General features: G+C 32.5%; 2 protein-coding genes across 4 annotated transcripts; both read right to left on the reverse strand.

Moving 5' to 3' along the window:
• Window positions 1-8229: 8229 nt before the first annotated feature.
• On the reverse strand, window positions 8230-13152 carry LOC148553232 (serine/threonine-protein kinase GRIK1-like). Of its 3 annotated transcripts, none has more exons than XM_088492541.1 (13): window positions 12548-13152; window positions 12120-12308; window positions 11645-11999; window positions 10955-11029; window positions 10818-10862; window positions 10460-10534; window positions 10139-10226; window positions 9891-10015; window positions 9637-9732; window positions 9289-9355; window positions 9088-9203; window positions 8721-8799; window positions 8230-8607 (listed from the first exon to the last, which is right to left on the reverse strand). In XM_088492541.1, the coding sequence occupies exons 3-13, from the start codon at window positions 11921-11923 to the stop codon at window positions 8474-8476; spliced, it is 1179 nt and encodes a 392-aa protein (XP_088348667.1). In that variant the 5' UTR covers window positions 11924-11999; window positions 12120-12308; window positions 12548-13152; the 3' UTR covers window positions 8230-8473. The 3 variants fall into 3 exon arrangements, with proteins under 3 accessions (XP_088348667.1, XP_088348668.1, XP_088348669.1); XM_088492542.1 differs by lacking the exon at window positions 12548-13152 and having other exon boundaries at window positions 11645-11814; window positions 11945-11999; window positions 12120-12260; XM_088492543.1 differs by lacking the exons at window positions 12120-12308; window positions 12548-13152 and having other exon boundaries at window positions 11645-11814; window positions 11945-12004.
• Window positions 13153-13507: 355 nt separating this feature from the next.
• LOC148553233 (beta-galactosidase 8-like) lies at window positions 13508-18906 on the reverse strand. The gene is made up of 17 exons (XM_088492540.1): window positions 18033-18906; window positions 17868-17963; window positions 17333-17445; window positions 17096-17255; window positions 16869-17012; window positions 16677-16765; window positions 16492-16597; window positions 16315-16402; window positions 16089-16207; window positions 15846-16007; window positions 15535-15734; window positions 15352-15446; window positions 15057-15166; window positions 14702-14917; window positions 14411-14622; window positions 13999-14335; window positions 13508-13904 (listed from the first exon to the last, which is right to left on the reverse strand). The coding sequence occupies exons 1-17, from the start codon at window positions 18195-18197 to the stop codon at window positions 13797-13799; spliced, it is 2520 nt and encodes an 839-aa protein (XP_088348666.1). The 5' UTR covers window positions 18198-18906; the 3' UTR covers window positions 13508-13796.
• Window positions 18907-20320: the final 1414 nt, after the last annotated feature.

The following is a 20320-nucleotide window of genomic DNA, read 5'->3' on the forward strand; positions in this document are numbered from 1 at the left end:
GAATTTTAATTTCACACCTCTTGCATTTCGTTCTTGCAACTTGCATTGCAACTGCCATGTCGTAACTATCTTTTGCTAATATTCAATTGTTCAAAAATAATTAATTATCTTTTGTACTGTATAAAAATTGAGGATTTAAAAAAAAAAAAACCTAGTTAGCGTATGAATAATTAGTTACTAATAGTTAACTAAAACTAGTTACTGATTTAATCTGATGATAAAAACTTAGGTACAATTAACAGAGAATCGTTAAATGATTTGACATGTTTAATTAAATTAGTATTTAATTATTCTCAATTATCAATTTTACGTGAAGTTAATTACAACTGAATTTTTACTTACTGATTTACTAGTCAGGTTAGTAAAAGGACGTTAATAATTAATCACATTTGTCAATAAAAAAAAGCGAATACTCGTGTGAAGTTAATATTTAAAAGTCGTTAGATAATAATTTAATTAATTATATCAAATTATTTAATAATTTTTAACTAATAATTTCACTCATGACTTGAACGGCCACAAACACTCCAAGAGATTTGAGATGAAAGGTTAGTTGAAAAATCAATTAGAAATCAGCTTAAGTACTATGCGTGTTTTATTTAATATTGAGGAAACCAATAACTTATAATTTGAACTTTTGAAGGATACTTTACCCCAAGTTTTAACTAAATTAAGTTGATCTTAGAGCAAGTGTTAGCTAGGGTTGCCCTTGGTTTAACATTTATGTGGATTATTAAGATGTTGCTAATAATAATGGTGTAGTATTTTTATATTTTATGATAAAATATAACTATAAATTAAGTAAAAAATTAAAAGTGGTAAATAAAATGTTTATTTATTTATTTAAGTTTGTCAAATTTATTTAAATAGTCAAAGCATACTACTTTATCCTAAAAGAATACATTATACTTCATTGAAAATTTAGGATAAATTGCAGTAGCTGATAACCTGGTGTTGGATAACGATCGATGGCTTACTTAGATAGTCAAATGTGTGCTATATATAAGGTGTACTATATGTAATTAACTACCATTTTGTCACGGTCATGATTTGTTTTGGTGCGTGACTCTAATACAATTAGATATCCAAGCTGATTTTAATAGAAAATATTCTCTAAAGTAAAAAGATTAATCATCATTAAATTTATTATTTTTTATCATATGTGAGTCTTATTATTTTTTTGATTCAAAAGTGATTAGATTTTTTCATAATTTTTTTAGTTTAAAAAGTTTTAATCTGATTCAATCAGATTAAGATTTAGAATACAATACATTTTAGAGAGGATAAATCTATGTGATTTTTGTGAAATAACTAAATAAACAAATAAGGAATAGGTAACAAATATAAAATAAAAAAATATAAAAGAGAGAGAAGAGTGTGTTAGCAGTATAAAAGAAGGAGAGAATTTTATTGATTGTTCGTGTATATGGCCTCAGATCATACCCTATTTATACATGTATGAAGTGTTTATGTTTCAACTTTCATTTAATGTGATTCTCTTAGAAATGGGCATCCATATCTTTTATTCTTGTCACAACACTCCCCTTTAGATGACCATTTAGAATTATACCTCGTCAAAATTTTACTAAAGAAAAACCCAATGGAAAAAAATTTTAGTGAAGGAAAAAGAGTACAATATCCTTTGTGATAGGACTGCCTCATTAAAAACTTTGTCAATAAAAACTCAATGGGAAAAAAACCTGACCAAGGAAAAAAGAGTACAGTCTCCCCCTCTTATCGACATTCTTCGACTGATCTTGGCTCAAGATACTTACTATCATGCATGATATTTAATGCCACAATATATGCAAATATTCCATTGACAATTGTCTTATTTCGGTTTCATTTCTCTCCTGTAAAGACATAATTTATCGAGATCTCATCATTTTCACAATTTTCAGGTACCTGAACGTTTTTTGGCGTTAAAATTATATCAAAATTTTGGACAACTGTAGGTGTATTTACTATGTATTTTTCAACAGGAATAGTATTTACCTTTTTTCTTTTTCGAGAATTTTTGTCTTTGGAACCGACAAGCTTGCCACGCTTCTGGCGTGAATTTGCTTCGGTGGCAATTTGTCCGACTGTGACATCAACTCGAATCGGAGCATTTTCAGCCGGTATATAGGATTTAGTAATCCTTTTCATATCAGAAAATGCATCAGATAATTCATTTGCTATTCTTTGCAAATGTATAATCTTTTGAACTTCTAGTTCACATTGTCCTGATCGAGGATCTAAATGCATCAAGGATGATGTATTCCAATTAAGTTTCTTTTCAAGAAGCTTATTCTCTCCTCCTAATGTTGGAAATTTTGATTCATCAAAATAACAATCCGCAAACCGAGTTTTAAATACATCTCCAGTTTGTATATCAAGATACCTCATTATAGAGGGAGAATCATATCCAACATATATCCCCAATTTTCTTTGGATCCCATTTTGGTGCGAGAATGTAGTACATTGGGAACATATATTGCACACCAAATATTCTTAAATGAAAAACATTTGGCTGTTGGCCAAAAACTAATTGCATAGGAGAGAACTAATGGTAACTCGTTGGCCTCAAACGAATAAGTGCTGCGGCATGTAAAATAGCATGCCCCCAAACCGAGGTTGGGAGATTTGTTCTCATAAGTAAGGGTCTAGCAATTAATTGGAGGCGTTTAATAAGTCATTCTGCTAACCTATTTTGTATGTGAACATAAGCTACTGGATGTTCAACACTTATTCCATTAGCCATACAATAAACATCAAAAGCTTGGAAAGTAAATTCACCAGCATTATTAAGACGAATTGCTTTGATTGGATTTTTTGGAAATTGTGTTTTTAATAGAATAATTTGAGCAAGTAATCTCGCAAACGCTAGGTTCCGAGAAGATAATAAGCACACATGTGACCATATCGAAGATGCATCTATTAGGACCATAAAATATCTAAAAGATCCACATGGTAGATGAATAGATCCACATATATCGCCTTGAATTATTTCTAGGAATTTAGGGGACTCAAACCCAATATTTACTGGTGATGGCCTTAAAATTAACTTTCCTTGAGAACATGCAGCACAACAAAATTCACTAGATTTAAGAATCTTCTGGTTCTTTAGTGAATGCCCATGGGAGTTTTCAATAATTCTGCGCATCATGGTTGTTCCTAGATGACCCAATCGGTCGTGCCAAGTTATGAATTCATTTGGGCTACTAAACTTCTGGTTTACAATGGCATGTGATTCAATTGCACTAATCTTGGTATAATACAACCCAGATGAAAGTGAGGGTAACTTTTCTAATATATATTTTTTTTATTTAAATCATGAGTTGTGATACATAAGTACTCATGATTTTCCTCATTCATTGTTTCAATATGATATCCATTTCAGTGAATATCTTTGAAACTCAACAAGTTTCTCAAAGACTTGGTAGATAATAGTGCATTATTTATTACGAATTTTGTTCCTCCGATAAACAAAATTATAATTCTTCCGGAGCCTTCTATCACATTGTCTGAGCCAATAATAGTATTAATATATTCTTTTTTTGGCACAAGATGGGTAAAATATATATCACTTTTGAGAATGGTGTGCGGACTTGCACTATCCGCAAGACATACATCTTCATTATATGTCCTTGTCATTCTCTTCAAAGACAAATAATAATAATAAAATGAGTAAAAGTATATGCACAGTAAAATTATATTCTTAATTAAAATCATTTTTTTAAGAAGTACTGTACATAGCATCATATATTAAAAATATTTGTTATTATTATCTTGGCACATTCAGTAATTTTGAAATTCATAAACAAAAATATTTTATCAAACATTATTCATATATATCACACTTGAAATTCAAATGCATAAAACTTAACAAGAAGTTTCTTACATTGTTTATTCACAGGATTACTTAACAATCTCACATATTAAACTATTCCATCATTGATCAAATGACCAATATTTCCTTCAGGATCTTTAAAGAAATCAGACACATCATAATGAGTGGTGAAATTTTCAACATCATTTGAAAGGAAATTTGTTTCATTTCATTTATCATCCTTTTAAAGATGCTTGAGAAAGATCGACTAGGTGCCTTGGGGTATGACAAGTACGCGACCAATGGCTCTTTCCACCACAATGGAAACACTTATCCTCTGTTGATTTATTTTGCCCATTGTTTTTTTCTTTATCCCACTTTTGGTGAGATCCTTTCTTGTGAACATAATTCCTTTTCCTTCCATAATTTTTCTTGTTTCCAAAATCTTGCCATTTACCTCTTTTGGGGTTATGATTTGCCACAATTGCTTCAGGAAATGGGACGGCGCCAGTTGGGTGCACTTCATAATTTCTTAAGAGCAACTCATTGTTGCGTTCAACAACAAGAAGGCAAGAAATTAGCTCAGAATATATTTTTTTAATCCTTTTTTTCTCGATACTGCTGCTGTAGGAGCACATTCAAGGCATGGAAGGTCGAGAAAGTTTTCTTTAATATATCGGGTTTGAGGAAGTATCACCGTCTTTTGATGATTGTACCTTTCTTCAAGGTCTTTCCACAGATCTGCATGATCTTTTAATGTGGGATATTCATTTTTCAATCATACGTCAAGATGACGACGAAGGAAAATCATGACTTTGGCTTTATCCTTCTGGCATGTATTATTTTCAGCCTTAATGGTATATCTTCAAGATCCATTGAATCAAGATGGATTTTAGCATCTAGTATCCATGATAAATAATTGTTTTTAGATATATCAAGAGTATTAAATTCAAGATGAGAGAATTTTAACATAATGAAAATTTATTATCTGGAGTCTTTCTAAAATTTGATCAGAGTCTTATACTAATAACGTATTGTAAAATAACTAAATAAACAAATAAAGAAGAGGTAACAAATATAAAATAAAGAAATATAAAAGAAAGAAAAAAATGTGTTAACAGTATAAGAGAAAGAGAAAATTTTATTAATTGTTCGTGTATATATGACCTCAAATCATACCCTATTTATACATGCATAAAATATTTATTACATATATAAAATATTTATTTTTCAACCTTCATTTAATATGATTCTCTTAAGAATGAACACTCACATCCTTTCTTGGTCTTAGCACAACAGTGATAACCTTAAATAGTTAATTAAGCTCAAAGATTGGTGGACACAATCTTGATTCCACTGGCACAAGCTAAGGTCAGATATTATTTCCTGTTCCTTACAATTTTATTTCTTAATGAAAAGAAAAATGATTTTAATGTAATAATAGCATAAATGTAATATATAATTATTTAATTGAATTAATAATTTTTTATGATCATATTCCCTCAATATAAAAAGTAAATATTATTATTACTGATTTGATAATATAATTAAGTAAATACTAAAAATATGGAAGCTATCTAATTTAATACTCTATTTAAAAAATTTAAACAAAAATAAAAATATAATTATAAGATGAATTTAATTTTGATACATTGTTAATGTAAATTATTTTACATATGTATTTAGTTATGTAATGTCATATTAGTAAAAATAACTATTTTTTATATTGATCGCGTGAAAAATCATCTAAAAGAAAGAATATAGTTGGACGATTGTGTTTTATACTGTCAATATATTAAAATTAAACTAAAAAAGAATATTCTTGTTACTTTATGGATAACTAACCGTTAATAATTTAATAAAAACTCATGAATTTGACTAAATTATCATCTAATAAGTCTCAACTATAAATTTCATGTAAAATTAAATTTTCACCGAATAATTTTTAATTGCATGTGACAGTGTGCGGTGTGACACGTATGAAACTTATACGTTGGAGGCAGGGAAAAAGAAGGCATTGTATATGGTACTGAAACTTTCTATGAAACCAAGATGCACGTTTTCTTCTAACACCAAAAAATGAAAGAAAATTAAATTACAAGAATTTGATTCGTGCACCGTCTGATGCATTCTACTGGCTGGCTTAGATAGAAATTAAAGCCGTAGAGAAGTTGAAGAATGAAGTTAGTTACATTACCTAGTCGATGAAGTTGAAATTTCAAGTCAAAAAAACCAAAAGGAGGAGGAGAACAAATTAAAGGGGGTGAGTGGTGATGATAACACATACACAGCCAAAAACTGCATCTGCTTTTGTCTCTTTGCGTGCATGAATATGACTTTTCAAGAGTACAACGCGTTCACGAAAACCACAAACTCATGCAACTGCCACCAATAACCACTTTAATTTATTCTCTACTTTGAATTCATTTATCTATATATAACTGCTCTTAATAACATTAAATCAATACAATACTTCTTTTCCTTAATTAGTACTTTTATATTCGAGTACCACATATAAAAAATAATTGCATAAAGTTGTCCCAAATAAAATATGGTAGAAACTCAAATGCAGTCGACTTCACATAAAATTGATATTTGAGAACTGTTAAATGATTTGATTGATTTGACTAAATTTTTATCTAATAGCTCTCAAGATATCAATTTTACATGAAGTCGACTTCACCTGAATTTTTACCATAAAATATTGATGTAATAATATATTATGTATATCTAGATAGATACACATTAATTAGGTTAAAGATATAGAAAAAGAATGGAGAGTATATACATTATCCCATTAGAATAATGGCTTTGCAATGCCCATTTTTCTTTTCCTTTCTAATTAATAAGTAGGGAACTGCTTAGTTCTCGATCCAAAGTTATATCAATATCAATAAAAAATAAGTACAAAGCTAAGTAGCTCTGCCCCAATCAGAACTTGAAAGTTGCCTTGCAAACTTGATAGTATTTAATTAATTAATTAATTGATAGCAATGCAAAGGGAAGGAATAAAAGGACACGTATCTGTGAGTTCAGCATGCAAGTGTTAACACAAGGAAAATTGAATTGGTGACGCAGCACTTGGGTAGTTGGGTTTGAGACAGGGTTGGCAGTAACGCACTGTGATAATAAAGGACATATTAACCGACTTGATAAGTGGTTAGTTTACTCATCTATTTAAATAAATATTAAGAATTTAAATTTTATTTTATGTATAAGCAATTTATTGATGAGAATTTTGTTTTATGTATCAGTAATTTATTGATGAACAACAGACTCTTAATAACTTATTTTAAAACTTTTAATAGTATAAAATTAAATTGAATTCTAATGTTTAGAATAAATTAATAAAATTATAGAATTAAATAAAATTTCAGTAGAATATTTATCAAATGAATTAAAATTTATAATAGATAATTTTATTTTTTATTAATATAATTTTATATTTAAATAATAAATATATTTATATATTAAATAAATTTTTTAACTAAATTTTGTTATTAACTAAAATGTGTTCACTTCTTTTAAAAAACAAAAATTAGATTAATCTAAAAATATTAAATTTAAAAAATATTATTATTAATTAAAAAATTAAATAGTTCTTCATATTTGATTCTAACGATAAACCAAAAACAGAAAATAAATATGAACTAAGAACCAACTTGTTGAGTGGTCTAATGACATAACAAGTAAAATAAAACTAGTTATTAACGATAAATTATAACAACTAACTTATGTAATTAAAATAGAGCAAAATTATGCCACTTTTTATTAGTGTTATGATTGACACAACTTCATTTAAAATATTCAGACGTATTAGTCAACGCTTGGTATCATTAATCTAGGTTAAACATATAAAATCTATACATGTGGATAATTTTTTTAGATCTATATAGTAGACCTATACATTATATTAAGTGACTTGAAGAAAAAGAAAGAGAATGAAAGTGGTAAGAGAAGAGAGAGTATGTTAAAAAGTGAGAGGCGTTGAAAGAATGTGAGTGATAAAAGTTAAGAAGTTAAAAGAATGTGAGTGATAAAAGTTAAGAAATAGTAATTAAATTATAAGGATATTTTAAACATTTTAAGTTTTAAGTAAAATCCCAATAAAATAAAATTCCAAACCGGATCTATTTGAGTCGGAATTGATTTTGAGAAAAAACAATAGAATTGAATTAAATTCTATCTAATCTAATTTAATCATTTTTGTTTCAAACACTGGAATTGAATTCCAAAAGGTTTCAAAACACCCTGTAAGTGAAACTCTAATACGCGACTAATTAATCTTTGTCCTATCGAATTGAAAAAAACCGTGGGAAGAAAAAATAAAGGACCATATCAGAATAGCTTTGTAAATTTGATAATCAAAATCAAAGTTGAAGTTTCGTGTGGATTGTTTGGATCACTATATATAGGTCTTTTTGAGTATAATAAGTGTCCATAAAAATCAATCACTTTCAATAAACAATTAATTAATTATGTACCAAAACAGAAGGATTAGCTACTTAAAATTACAAGGATTCCTTGGAAACTTGCTCTGCTCTATAACAAAAAGTTCATGCATGTTGTCCAAAGGGTATACTAGCAATATATTGGCCTTTTCACAGTACAAAAAGAAAATCCTATCTTTCTGTGAAGGCAAAAGCATAGTGGTCCTATCTTCTAAGGGTGGTGTTCTTGTTCCACCAGAAGCCTCTTCTGTTTGCACCAACACAAGTATTCACTGATGGGCCCATCATCTCCAATAACCCAGCTATGCTCTGCAACTTCATTCAATGTCATCCTTGCTTTTGGATCTGCCACACAACCACACAATTTTAATTGAAATAGGATATTATGTAGTTCTCTTTAAACAGGTTTAAAACCCCACAAAAGGAATTTAACACAAATGATGCATGATCATGTGTACCTTTGCAAAGTAGTCCTTCAATCAAGTTCTTTAATTGTGGGTTAATGTCATCCGGGAGTACTAATGGATTATTGACTATCTGGATGAAGAAAACAATATGCTGAGATTCTATAGTATATGATGAAAACATGAAGCATCAAATATCTAACTATCTACTTTACATTGAATTCTTTTAAAAAAGTTGGATTAGCGCCTATTAATCCACTTCGGTATGTAATGAGAGGGGATTCTCTTCATGCAAAATTCGCTCTATGCTTTTATGTTCTAGTTCCTGATTAACGGCAAACATTTGCCTAAGATAAGAGCATGTGGAATTTTGAAATGAGAGGATCTATTCACGTGGCGAATAATGAAAAATAATTCGTACTTTTTCATATGTATCTGGAAGCGTTTTTCCGAGAAATGGGTATTCACCCATTATCATACAGTACAAAGTAACTCCAACTGCCCATGTGTCTGAAGCTTTACCATGATACGTACCACCTACATTATATCAACAACATAACTGCAATGAGATCATATGCTTCCATAGTGTTAAGTATATTACAAGCTCGAAAAGTAAACTAACCTACACAACATTCTGGTGCAGAGAAAACAGGCGTGCCAGGTGATCGATAAAGTATATCATTATTGTCCTGCATGGTGAAACCAAGTACAAGTTTCAATATTACTTTCTAGGGTATCCAACAACCATGTAATGTCATCAATATATGACTGATTAGTCGTTTTGAGTTCATATGTACTGCCCCCCAGATAGGCATAATTCTTACATTATAACTCCTGATATTTTCGCTAGAAGAAAATTTAAGTATCAAAGTCACCTTTCACACATAATGTAATGTCGAAGACTTGTAAACTTCTCAGCTTTCATATCATTCAACCATCATAATTCTTTAAGCTCAGTAATTTACATTACCTCAAAAGCCTGGCTGACACTGAAATCCCCTATCTTGACTTTACCCTCACGAGTAATCAACAAATTATCGGGTTTGATGTCCAAATGTATTATATTCTGTTTTTCACACACAAAAAAAGGGTAAACAATCATCATACTAACATAGTCTTCCAAAGCAAAGTAGCAAAAAATGTACAAGTAAAAGAGAGGAACAGAGGGGAACAGGGGGGAGTTGAGTCAAAATAAACCAAAAACGATTTGTTGAGAGATCATACATGATCATGAAGATATCTTAATCCCGATACTATATCACGCAAGTATTTCCTAACAGTGTCTTCCACCAAGGCACAACCACGACCTGAACCCTCACAAAACCATTTGCCCTCCACATATTCTAGCACTGCATACGAAAAGAATAGCAATTAAACACACAATGTCAACAAGTTCTTATTTTCAAGCTTAAAGCTCAAATATGAAAGAAAATTTCCGGTAACAAAAGCAAAAGGAAAATAGTCATGAGTACCCATGTAGAAGCAATCTGATTCTGGGTCATCAATCACCTCAATGAGATTGACTATATTAGGATGTTCCACCATTTTCATAATAAGTACCTGAAAATAATGAATATGAACATTTTAACTTACTGCAGGACAGTAAAGAAAAGCTGTAACAATCAAGTCATTGGATGTAACGAACCAGAAATTCACAATCATGGAAAAAACGCACACAAAATTGTGGGAAAAGGGGGGAATTTGTTAATATAAAAGGTAAAGCATTTGCAAAAGAAAAACTATATATTTTCTAAAACTGACTATATGAATGCTTCTTCTGTATAAAAATGTACCTCACGCAGAACGTCAGACATGGCGGTCTCAGAGCCTGCAACTCGAAGCTTCAGCAAATGGGACTTATGAAAGGACTGCAGTTCAAAAAGATTCAACCTCAATAAATGAGAAACTATGCTCTTATCTTGATAATACTATTGTACATATGCACATGGCAGTGAGCCTTTGGTTGTTGCATAAGTTCTTCTATTCTCCTAATAAAAGAGTCTGGAATTTCAGAGTCAAACTAGCTAGTGTAGCTAACTATCTACAACACACTACCCTCTACAATGACCAGTTCCCATTTCCTCCTCAAAGAACCAGCTATATTTGTTACCATGAAATAATCTGCCAGCCCATACCAAAGGGTATCCTTACCTTAATTGCATAATGCTTTCCATCTACAATACTTCGATATAGAACCTGCAATATTTACAATGGAAAGGCTCAGAAAAGCTGTATTGAACTATTGACTGAGAACATAAAAATCAAAATTCCACAAACATCACACTTACCACTTTGCCATAACTACCTGAACCAATCCTGTACTCCCGAACATACTCATTGATCATTTTGTTCCCATCTTCATCCTGAAAGGACAATATAATTAGAATAAAGCAATTGACATAAACTGGCAAAAGAGACATGCAATACAATTGAGAAATCAAATAACTAACCATATTTCAGACGGGTTTGGACAAACACAAATAACATGCAATTCAACTCTATATATAATGGACAGGATATAAAACTGTTACTCTGAAAATCTAAGAAACATAGAACAAACAACAAACAAAACTAAGAAGAAAGAAACTACCATCAATGAAGAAGCCAACAACAACAACAAAGCCGTGCCCCAGTAGGTGGGGTTGGCTATATGGATCAAACAACATCATTTTATCAAGAAAGGAATTACTCAAAAGGGTTACAAAGTTTCAACCTCAGCTTAATGTCAAGACTACCAAAAGTGGTAAAAATAGTATTTTAAAAAAAAAATCTTTATTTGTCATGTGTCACTTCATCAAAGATTGATAAGAATTCTTTTACTTAAAAAGATCAGATAAATTTTGCGTGAACGCATGTTTCAGCATTATTGAACTCAACCATTCACTAGCACACTTAGTCTTGAAGATGCTTGACTATACGTTGAAAGCAACATTACAGAAAAAACTAAAAAGGCAGCTATCCACACAATTATGAATCACCTCTTCACGAACAAGTTTGTTGGTCTCCTTAACAGGTACCCGCCTACAAGCCATGTCCTTCTCTGCTCTCAAGTTCAAAATTTCCTCCGATCGGTTGGCTCGAGGCTGGCTGTCACTTTCATCTCCACTGGTGGTGTTACTAGTAAACTCACCACTATATGAGAAATCATCTGTTTCTCCACGCAACAGTCCCCGTGAGAAAATTTTTTTTACACTTTGCTTAGCCCTTTCATTTTTTCCTTTCTTGATTATCCCAAAACAATTACAGAAACTGATCATTTTGCAAACTACAGCACTCACCAATCTAAATACACAGCACTAATCTGATTCACCTCAAACGGCCAAAGCACATATCCTAATAAGTATGATTTCATCAAACAGTTTAAGGCTAAATCAGATTGCCAGAATTTCATGGATCAGGGCACAAAATAAGATTGTACTCGCTACTTTTAATGATTTAATAAGAAGATAGTACCTGATACGAAAGAAAAAGAAGGGCTTCAAGCCCTGCTTAACACTGTTATTTTAAAGGATGCCATTCAGCTAGATGAAGAAAACAGGAAGAGAAACTAAACCCACTACGTTTCACACCCAACATTGCTTGAACTCCAGTTTATAAGCTCAGCCCAGTCCTCACCAATGCAAAATTCGTTGACCTTTTACCCTGAAAGGAAACAGAGGAAAATCAACAAACTAATAAAAAAAGAGACCCCTCAAAAAGAAAGACATAAGAATAGCCACCCCATCAATAAAATACTCTAAAAACTTATCTGAATATTTGATGGGGGAAAAAAGAGACAAAATCGCATACAGAATATAGAACTTTCAGGAGGGGAAACGACAGTGACAGAACAGAATATTATATTATTATTATTATAATAACAAATAGATACAACAAGGTACCTCTTTGTCCTCGACGAGGACGAAAACGTGCGAGAACCCTTTGCTTGCAACTTCAAAAGACTAAACTTTCGGCAGTTGGTTGGTTTTGGGGGAGCCAAATTTGGGAACCCTAGCTCCAAATTTGATCGAGTAGCTCCAGTAATTCAAGAAGCGAATTGAAGGAAACAATCTCAGCTGCAATTACATTGCAATTGTGAATGGGATGACAAAGCTGAAAGCTTGAGATTCGAGAAGTTGCCGCAATTCGAATGCGGGGAATTTTTTTAAAATATAGATAAAAAAAAAAAAAAACCCTAGATCGAATAAATCATTGTGGGGAGTGAGGGGACGGAAAGTGGGAATAATAAAAAGTTGGGGGTGTAAACGATAAAAAGGAGAGATTTAGTGGGGGGGAATAGAAAATATGTAAAGTTATGGGCTGAGGTTTAGAAAATTAGAAAGAATGGAACAACGGCAACACAGTTTGGCCATTTTACACATTACACCACTTTCGGTTGTTTTCGTTTGTCATCAAACTACCAACATGGCAACATAACTGAAAAACAAAATTAGATTTTTTTTTTATATTTTTTTTACGGTAAAAAACAAAATTAGAACACAACCCTAAATATTATTCAATGTGAAGAAAATAAATAGTCGTCTTTTCTGACCCTGGCGTGTCGCAAGTTGGAAGCTTTTCGTGGTTCAATCAAATATAAAGAAAAGAAGGTTACTTACCAAACATGAATAAGGTGATGCAAGCAATTTTGGTTTGGGTAAGACTTGGCAACATTACTTACAAGTTACAACTAGAAACCTAATACTAGATTTTTTTTTTCTATTTGGTAGATAAATGTTTAATCAGATTACCTATAAAAAATTTCTATTTGCATACCAAAATTAATCATCAAATTAATTATTATATATATAAATGACTGTTTTTTATTGTACACATGATTTCTTGATAATAATATAAGAGAGTTAAAAGGAAACTTCAAATGCTCCTTAAATTTTCCAATTGAGTAAAATTTTTCCTCATACAATTACTTTCAATTAAGGAAGTGAGACTTTGGAAGAGTTATTTATAATCACGTATCTTGCATCATTGAAAGACTTTCTTTCTTTTCCATGCAAGTGGGACTATACTAATCTTCTATTTTTGGCAATTATTTCCTGGCTTACTACAATAATACAATCTTGCAATGCTCTTAGCATGAAGCACTTGCATTAACCAATACTCCATCAATCCAAGATGGTAAAAAATGTCTGTTTAAGTACAAATTGCTTCAACTGCTAAACTCTTTGCCACTCCCTTACAAGGATCTCCAAATGTATCAGTTGATACTCCAACACTACAACTACTTGATCCAATGCAGGCCTGTTAGTTAAAACCTCATTTGAGTTAGTTTAAACAAAACTGAAAAGGGAATACATAAATAAAGCATAGTAGTAACTTAGAGATAAAGTAACACCTTCTGCACAATGGACATGGCCTTATTGCTGCTGCAGCGTCCGTGGTAGTAGTCGCCACAAGTTCCTAAAGGCGTTCCATAGCTTGCGAATTTGATGGAAGAGATGACTTGATCTTGATGAGGACACTTGAGTGACAGCACAGGCCCTACTTTCTTACCTGATTTCGTGTCTGAGTTCCACATTTCTACCGGTGGCAAGTGAGAATCTGATATGTGTGCACACAAGCTAGCTACCTGTTTGGTACCAAAAGAAATCTTTGTCGGATCGCCGCCACTTTCCTCAAACAATACAAGAATGTTGCCATCTGGTTTCAGCCACGAGCGCGGCACATGGTATCTGCAGCAAGAGTAGTGTTTATCAGAAAGTTAGGATTACTTTCAACTCTTCTCATTAACTATATCCAACACTTACAATGTCTGTGATGGTTTTCCACAATTTGTCTGACATTTGGTTGAAGTATAAGGCCCTCTATAATTGCATGAGTCAGAGCAAACGCCATTCGGAGCAGCATTAGTAGGCCAGTAGCGGCCAATGCTCTGTCCATTAACCCAAGCCTCGCCTTTTCCCATTCCGGTGAAGTCAATTGCAACCGGATTACTTCCAGATGGAGCAGCAAAATTCGTCTAATCCAACATGTGCTATATTAGCTAGTAGCAAGTATAGAGGTAGAAAACTAAGCAGTGTGAAGAAACAAAATGTTACCTTGTACCAAATGAATGGTTGGTTCTTAGGCAAGGTAGATTGCGAGTTCCACTGTCCGGAACTTCCACTAGATAGACCTAAATCTTCACCTTTGAGGCCAACCTGATAAGTCCACTTCTGAGAAGAGAGATCAACAGTGTTGCCATTCTTCAAACCTTTCAATATAACTGGACCAGTGATTCCGGCTCCCCATATGTCGAAAAAAGATCCATAGTTCTGATGTGTAAAAGGTTCAAATTAGCTGATCAAGCCTAATGATTTATGGTGAAGCCTAAAAGCATAACACTTAATTGCATGCTATAGACTAAATCATAATTTGCCTGCTGTAAATGTTATATTATCGCATAAAATGAACCTGAAGTCCGACAGTCAAACTAAGAAGATCAATTGTGTTCTTCCCAGCCACAAGAGTGATGGGGATGTCCACATCGAGTGCCCGCTTGTTACCATTTCCTTGGCTGCTCCCTGAAATGTTTTGAACAATATCTTATATAATCATGATTAAATTATTCTAAGAAAAACTTAGTTGAAAGAATGAATTCTCCAAATGCTTTGCAGACTTAAATAGATAGAGAGGAAGAAAATGCATAGATGCAGGGTTATCCTTATCCAGAAATATCATCAATTGTCATTGCTTAAATTTTAGTTACCTGCGAGCTTCCCATTGATGAAAGCATGAAGTGCATGGCCAAGCGACTCAACATGAAGGACAGCTTGAGAACCAGCATCATCTTGAAGATCAACACTTTAAAAGCACAAGAAAAAATGTTGTCAGCAAGGAGCACAAAAATTTTCAGTAAGAGGAAAGATCTTTCAACCATGGAGGCCTATACCTTAGTGAGTACCACAAGTAATCACTTCTATCAGCTGTTGTATTTATTTGCTCAACTAATCCAATTTTAGCGAATGAATCTGCCTTCGAAATACCAACCGGTTCGCTAATCCAGCTCCATCCTGAAGTAGATGCTTCTAAAGAAGTGTCTGCTTTTGAGGATTCAGTTGTGAAGCTTGAAATCATAGATGCAGAATTAATCTGTCAAACAAGATGTTATTTTCTTACATGCTACGCAACACTTTGACATCATGAACCATCCATCACTGAAGCCACATAAACATGAGAGTGAGTGTAGTTGATGAGACAAACCTTTGCAGTATTGAGCACTACATTCTTGCAGTCTGGTAAGATGCTCACAGACCAGGCTGGCAACTGATATGAGTTGCCATTGAACTTTACTGTTGCATCGGAATTATCATTATCGTTGGCAAGGAACGCAGCACATTTATCTCCTGTTTTATAAACTGCAACCTATAAATTAAAAGGAACTCATTATGTAGAGATTATTCTTTTGTAGAACATACAAAAGGCCTTATGCAAATCCAGTTATACCTCTAGTTTTGGACCAGGAGATGAAATTGTTGGATCAGTAGCTATCAATGCTTCTTCACAAAGCTTTATGGCCTTATGCAGATCTTTAAGGTGGCCCCACTTAGGCTGCCTAATAATTCCTGCAGCATAATCATAGATATTAAAAATCACAGACATGCACACAGAACATTGCTTAGTGTAATTATTGTACATGGAATTCAGTTCATATATCTGCTTGAGAGCATACCATACTCATCAATTGGTGCATCATAATCATAACTTGTGGCAATGAAAGGTCCACCACTTGTGCGGTCAAAGTTGGTTCCTCCATGATACTGTTTTCAAATCATGCAATGAAAAAAGTTGCAGAGTTATTATTAGTTATGGTTAATGAAAAAACAAAGCATTGATAAGATTGCTTTACCATATAATAATTCTGAAATGTTCCACCTCTCTGGAAAAAGCGAGCTACAGCGAATGCGATATCTTCCACAGGTCTACGAGGAGTAGCACCACCAAATAAAAGAAACCTGCAATTCCAAAATATTGATAGAAATATATATATGACACTGAAATAACTAATTGTTTCATATAGAAAATGATGCTAACCATCCAGTCCAATTCTCAGTCCACATTTTTGGTTTTTTGTTAGAGTTTGGTGTGAATTGATCACAGTAAAATCCGTTGCATGTATTGATCTGCAAGCATATAGATTCGAAATCAAGTGAGATCAATGTAGACAGATAATCTTGTAAAACATAAAGCACAAACACTTAAGACATTCGAAAGGAGCGAACTTACAATCGGATCAGGAGCATCTGCTTGCTGGCACATGACCCAGGGAACACCAGTATCAAGGGATGTAGCCATTGATGCTGCCCAGTTGATGTATGATTTACCTGCTGCGCCATAAGGCCCATCAATGTTTCCATACTCATTCTCAATCTGGCATTAGAAAGTAAGCATATTCTTAATAACAAATATACACATTGCTGTAAAGAAAGTAACATTACATTAAAACCTGGTACCTGAGATAAAATAATAGGTCCTCCTTGTGAAGCATAGAGCTTTTCTTGCTTCATCATATCCACAATCTTGGCCGTGAATCGCTTCATTTCTGCCTTGAATGGTTCATTGTCTGTTCGGAATTTAATTCCCGGAATAAAGTGCAGCCAAAGAGGGAAACCACTGTTGAGAAGTTAAGGTCAGGTATCAGAAATTGAAAGCCTAAGGAGAAGAGAAAGAACACATAGAGAAAACTTTACCCATAATTCCATTCAGCACAGACATATGGACCAATCCGAAGATGCACGTATAGACCGGCAGCGGCTACTGCCTTAACAAACCTCACCAAATCGTTCCTGCCCTCAAAATTATACTGCCAAGAACAACAACATTCATTGGAACATTTGGTGTCACCAATTATTGTCTTTCTGTGCCAAATTCATGCCATCATCATTATTATTATTATTGAAAACATGTTAAGGATGCCATAGAGAAGTGAAAGAGTGTTCAGCACTTCACACTTTTATCTATCATGTTTTAGTTTATATCAACTTGACTATGAAATAAACAAAGCAAAAAGAAAGGATAGTAGCAATTCAGCTGATAGTAGCATGTGGATTTATTCCTATTTCAACTTCTAATACAAGATAAAAGCTTCCATTATTTAAATTCAAATATGTCACACTGCATTGCAGATAAAAATAAAAAATAATAAAAAAAGAAGCATATGAATAAGGGAATGAGAAAAATGGTAAAGTTAAGAAAACAGAACAGAACAGAAGAGAAGAACCAAACCTGGCCTCTAACTGGCTCATGTTGATTCCAGAAAACATATGTCTCAATAACATCCAATCCTCCATCTTTGGATTTCTGAATAAGGTCTGGCCACATCTGGAACCAAAATTAAAAACATTAAAAAACTAGAAAGTAACAAAGAAACATTGAGAAAGAGAGGGGCACCTCTGGAGTACTTCGAGGGTAATGAATAGAACCAGATATCAACACACGGCGTTTTCCATCGATGAGCAATGCTCTGTGATCATAGTCCACCGTTGCACACAACAATGTGGTGGCACAAATGCCCATAACCCAAACCAAAACCAAAACTATCTGGTTCCTCCTCATGGCGCCTCTTGTTAGAACAAAACACAATCTTGCTTTGGCTTTCAATCTGTTACATGCATGTGAAAATGCTGTCGCTTTGTGAAAGAGAGGAGGGAAGGGAATCAAACAGATCCAAATGCATGTACTTAATTAACAACACTTATATTAAACTGTTTATGTTACTAATTTAAAAGGTTTTGGTTCTGTCGGTGATACTGATTAGCCTAACAAGAAAACAAAGAAGGAAGAAGACAAACACTTAGCTTAGCTTAATTTTTCTGACACATTTATGAGCTCATTTTTCTCACACACACATGTTCAAAGAAAATGGGGTATGACACATGGATTGAGAGTGAGATAGGCAATCATTGACGGGATTTGGAACACAATAATGTGAACCCAGCAAAAAGAAACAACAGGGCTATAAAGCTAGTGAAGCTGAGAAAAGAGAACGCTTTAGGTACAAGACAGGTGTAACACTATAATAACATGTTCCAACAGATAATGTAATGTTTCATCATATAACACTTCCACTGTAACATGATTTTTTGAAGAGTCAATAATTATGCATAAATAAAAGATAGAAACTTTGATACAGTTGTGAAGTTAATAGCTAAAAATTATTAAATGATATCATTTAATAATCATCTTCATATGAATAAAAATATAATTGGAATTGATTTGTTAAATGGGTAAGTGGCAAAAGTGGAAATGTATGTGATAGAAAGTCAGCCAACTACTTTGATGGTGTGGGTACTAAATGCTGCTGCATCAGTTCACCGGCATTGCCTTCTCTCCCAACATTGTAATCTTTTTCAAACTCAATTGCTCCCTTCCATGGATAATTTATTGATTATTATTTATGAATTTAATTTTGATACATTGTGCGTGTAAAGTAATTATATATATATATATATATATATACTGTGTAAATGATCATCTAAAAAATAAATGTGATTGTTTTACACCGTTATTGTATTAAAATTAAGGTAGAAACTCAGGTGCAGTTGACTTCACATGAAGTTGATAACTGAGAGCTGTTAGATTATTTGACTAAATTTTTATCTAACAGCTCTCGATTATCAACTTCACGTGAAATCGACTGCACCTGATCCATTATTTATAAAACAATAATGCTAGGGAACAAAGAGGGTACCAGCAAAAAATCAGCCAAATGTCTCTGGGTGAATCCAAAATCTTTAGGTGGATGGTGCTTATGCTATGCATTAGGATGTTTCTTCTACTAAGTATCTGGTGCTTATGCTAGGCATTAAGATGTTTCTTCTACTAAGTATCAGAATGTTTCTTTTTCATATTAAATGGATGTTCTTTTATATATTTTATAAATTTTTTTATATACTAAGAATTGGAATTGTTGGAAGTTCCGTGATCTCCGTCCCTATTTCTCCAACGTATCATTTAAAATTTTAATTTGGGGTGAGAAGCAATTAATATCAAATATTATAAATTAAAAACAAATAGAATTAATTAAATATAATTATAAATTAGTTAAATTGTTTACTTTTTGACTAATTACCTCTTTGATTCCATATACTTTTCTTTTATAAAAATATTTAATTAAGTGTCACGAGTCAAGTAATCTGTAATCACGTAATTCTCCGCGCCAAAAAATTAGACGCGATTATCAATAATAGGACCGTGACATTTCGTTAATAGTAAAATAAGTATTGATTTAATTTTCAACGATTCCGTTGATTTGCTCACACCTCTGTTGCACCTAAATGATAAATCAGTGATTCCTTTTCTCTTTTTTTTTAAAATAAAAATAAAAAAATCTGAAAACCTGTAAAAAGAAGAATAATAAATTAATAATAAATTCTCTGAACCATTTCAACAGGTTCGTTGCTTGGATACTGCGGTTACTCTTTTTCCTTTTTACTCTTTACGCAAACTGAATTTGTTGCTGGAACTTGTCGCTATTTCTGCTACTATTTCATCATCGTAAAAACCTCTTGGCCATTATCAAGCACAATTTAGAAAACATCTTATATAAAATATAATTAATTGCTATTAGTTAATTATATATTTATATTATTTTAATTAATGGTTAAGAAAATACTGATATTAAATATAGAGTCATAAAGTGTATGCGTGGTAAAATTATAAATATATATAATGTGCGT

Source organism: Arachis ipaensis, chromosome B7 (genome assembly GCF_059453495.1).
Source record: "Arachis ipaensis isolate K30076 ecotype BB chromosome B7, ASM5945349v1, whole genome shotgun sequence".
Classification (NCBI taxonomy): Eukaryota; Viridiplantae; Streptophyta; class Magnoliopsida; order Fabales; family Fabaceae; genus Arachis; species Arachis ipaensis.

Excerpts from the sequence above, each read along its gene's own strand:
- LOC148553232 (XM_088492541.1), bottom strand. The coding sequence starts at position 11,923 with ATGATCAGTTTCTGTAATTGTTTTGGGATAATCAAGAAAGGAAAAAAT. Across the intron at positions 10,016-10,138 it reads ATCAGATTGCTTCTACATGG|TGCTAGAATATGTGGAGGGC; the intron begins GTACTCATGACT and ends TTTCGTATGCAG. Across the intron at positions 8,608-8,720 it reads TGAAGGACTACTTTGCAAAG|ATCCAAAAGCAAGGATGACA; the intron begins GTACACATGATC and ends GTTGTGTGGCAG.
- LOC148553233 (XM_088492540.1), bottom strand. The coding sequence starts at position 18,197 with ATGAGGAGGAACCAGATAGTTTTGGTTTTGGTTTGGGTTATGGGCATT. Across the intron at positions 16,008-16,088 it reads CTCCTGGTCCAAAACTAGAG|GTTGCAGTTTATAAAACAGG; the intron begins GTATAACTGGAT and ends TTTAATTTATAG. Across the intron at positions 15,735-15,845 it reads TAGTGCTCAATACTGCAAAG|ATTAATTCTGCATCTATGAT; the intron begins GTTTGTCTCATC and ends CTTGTTTGACAG.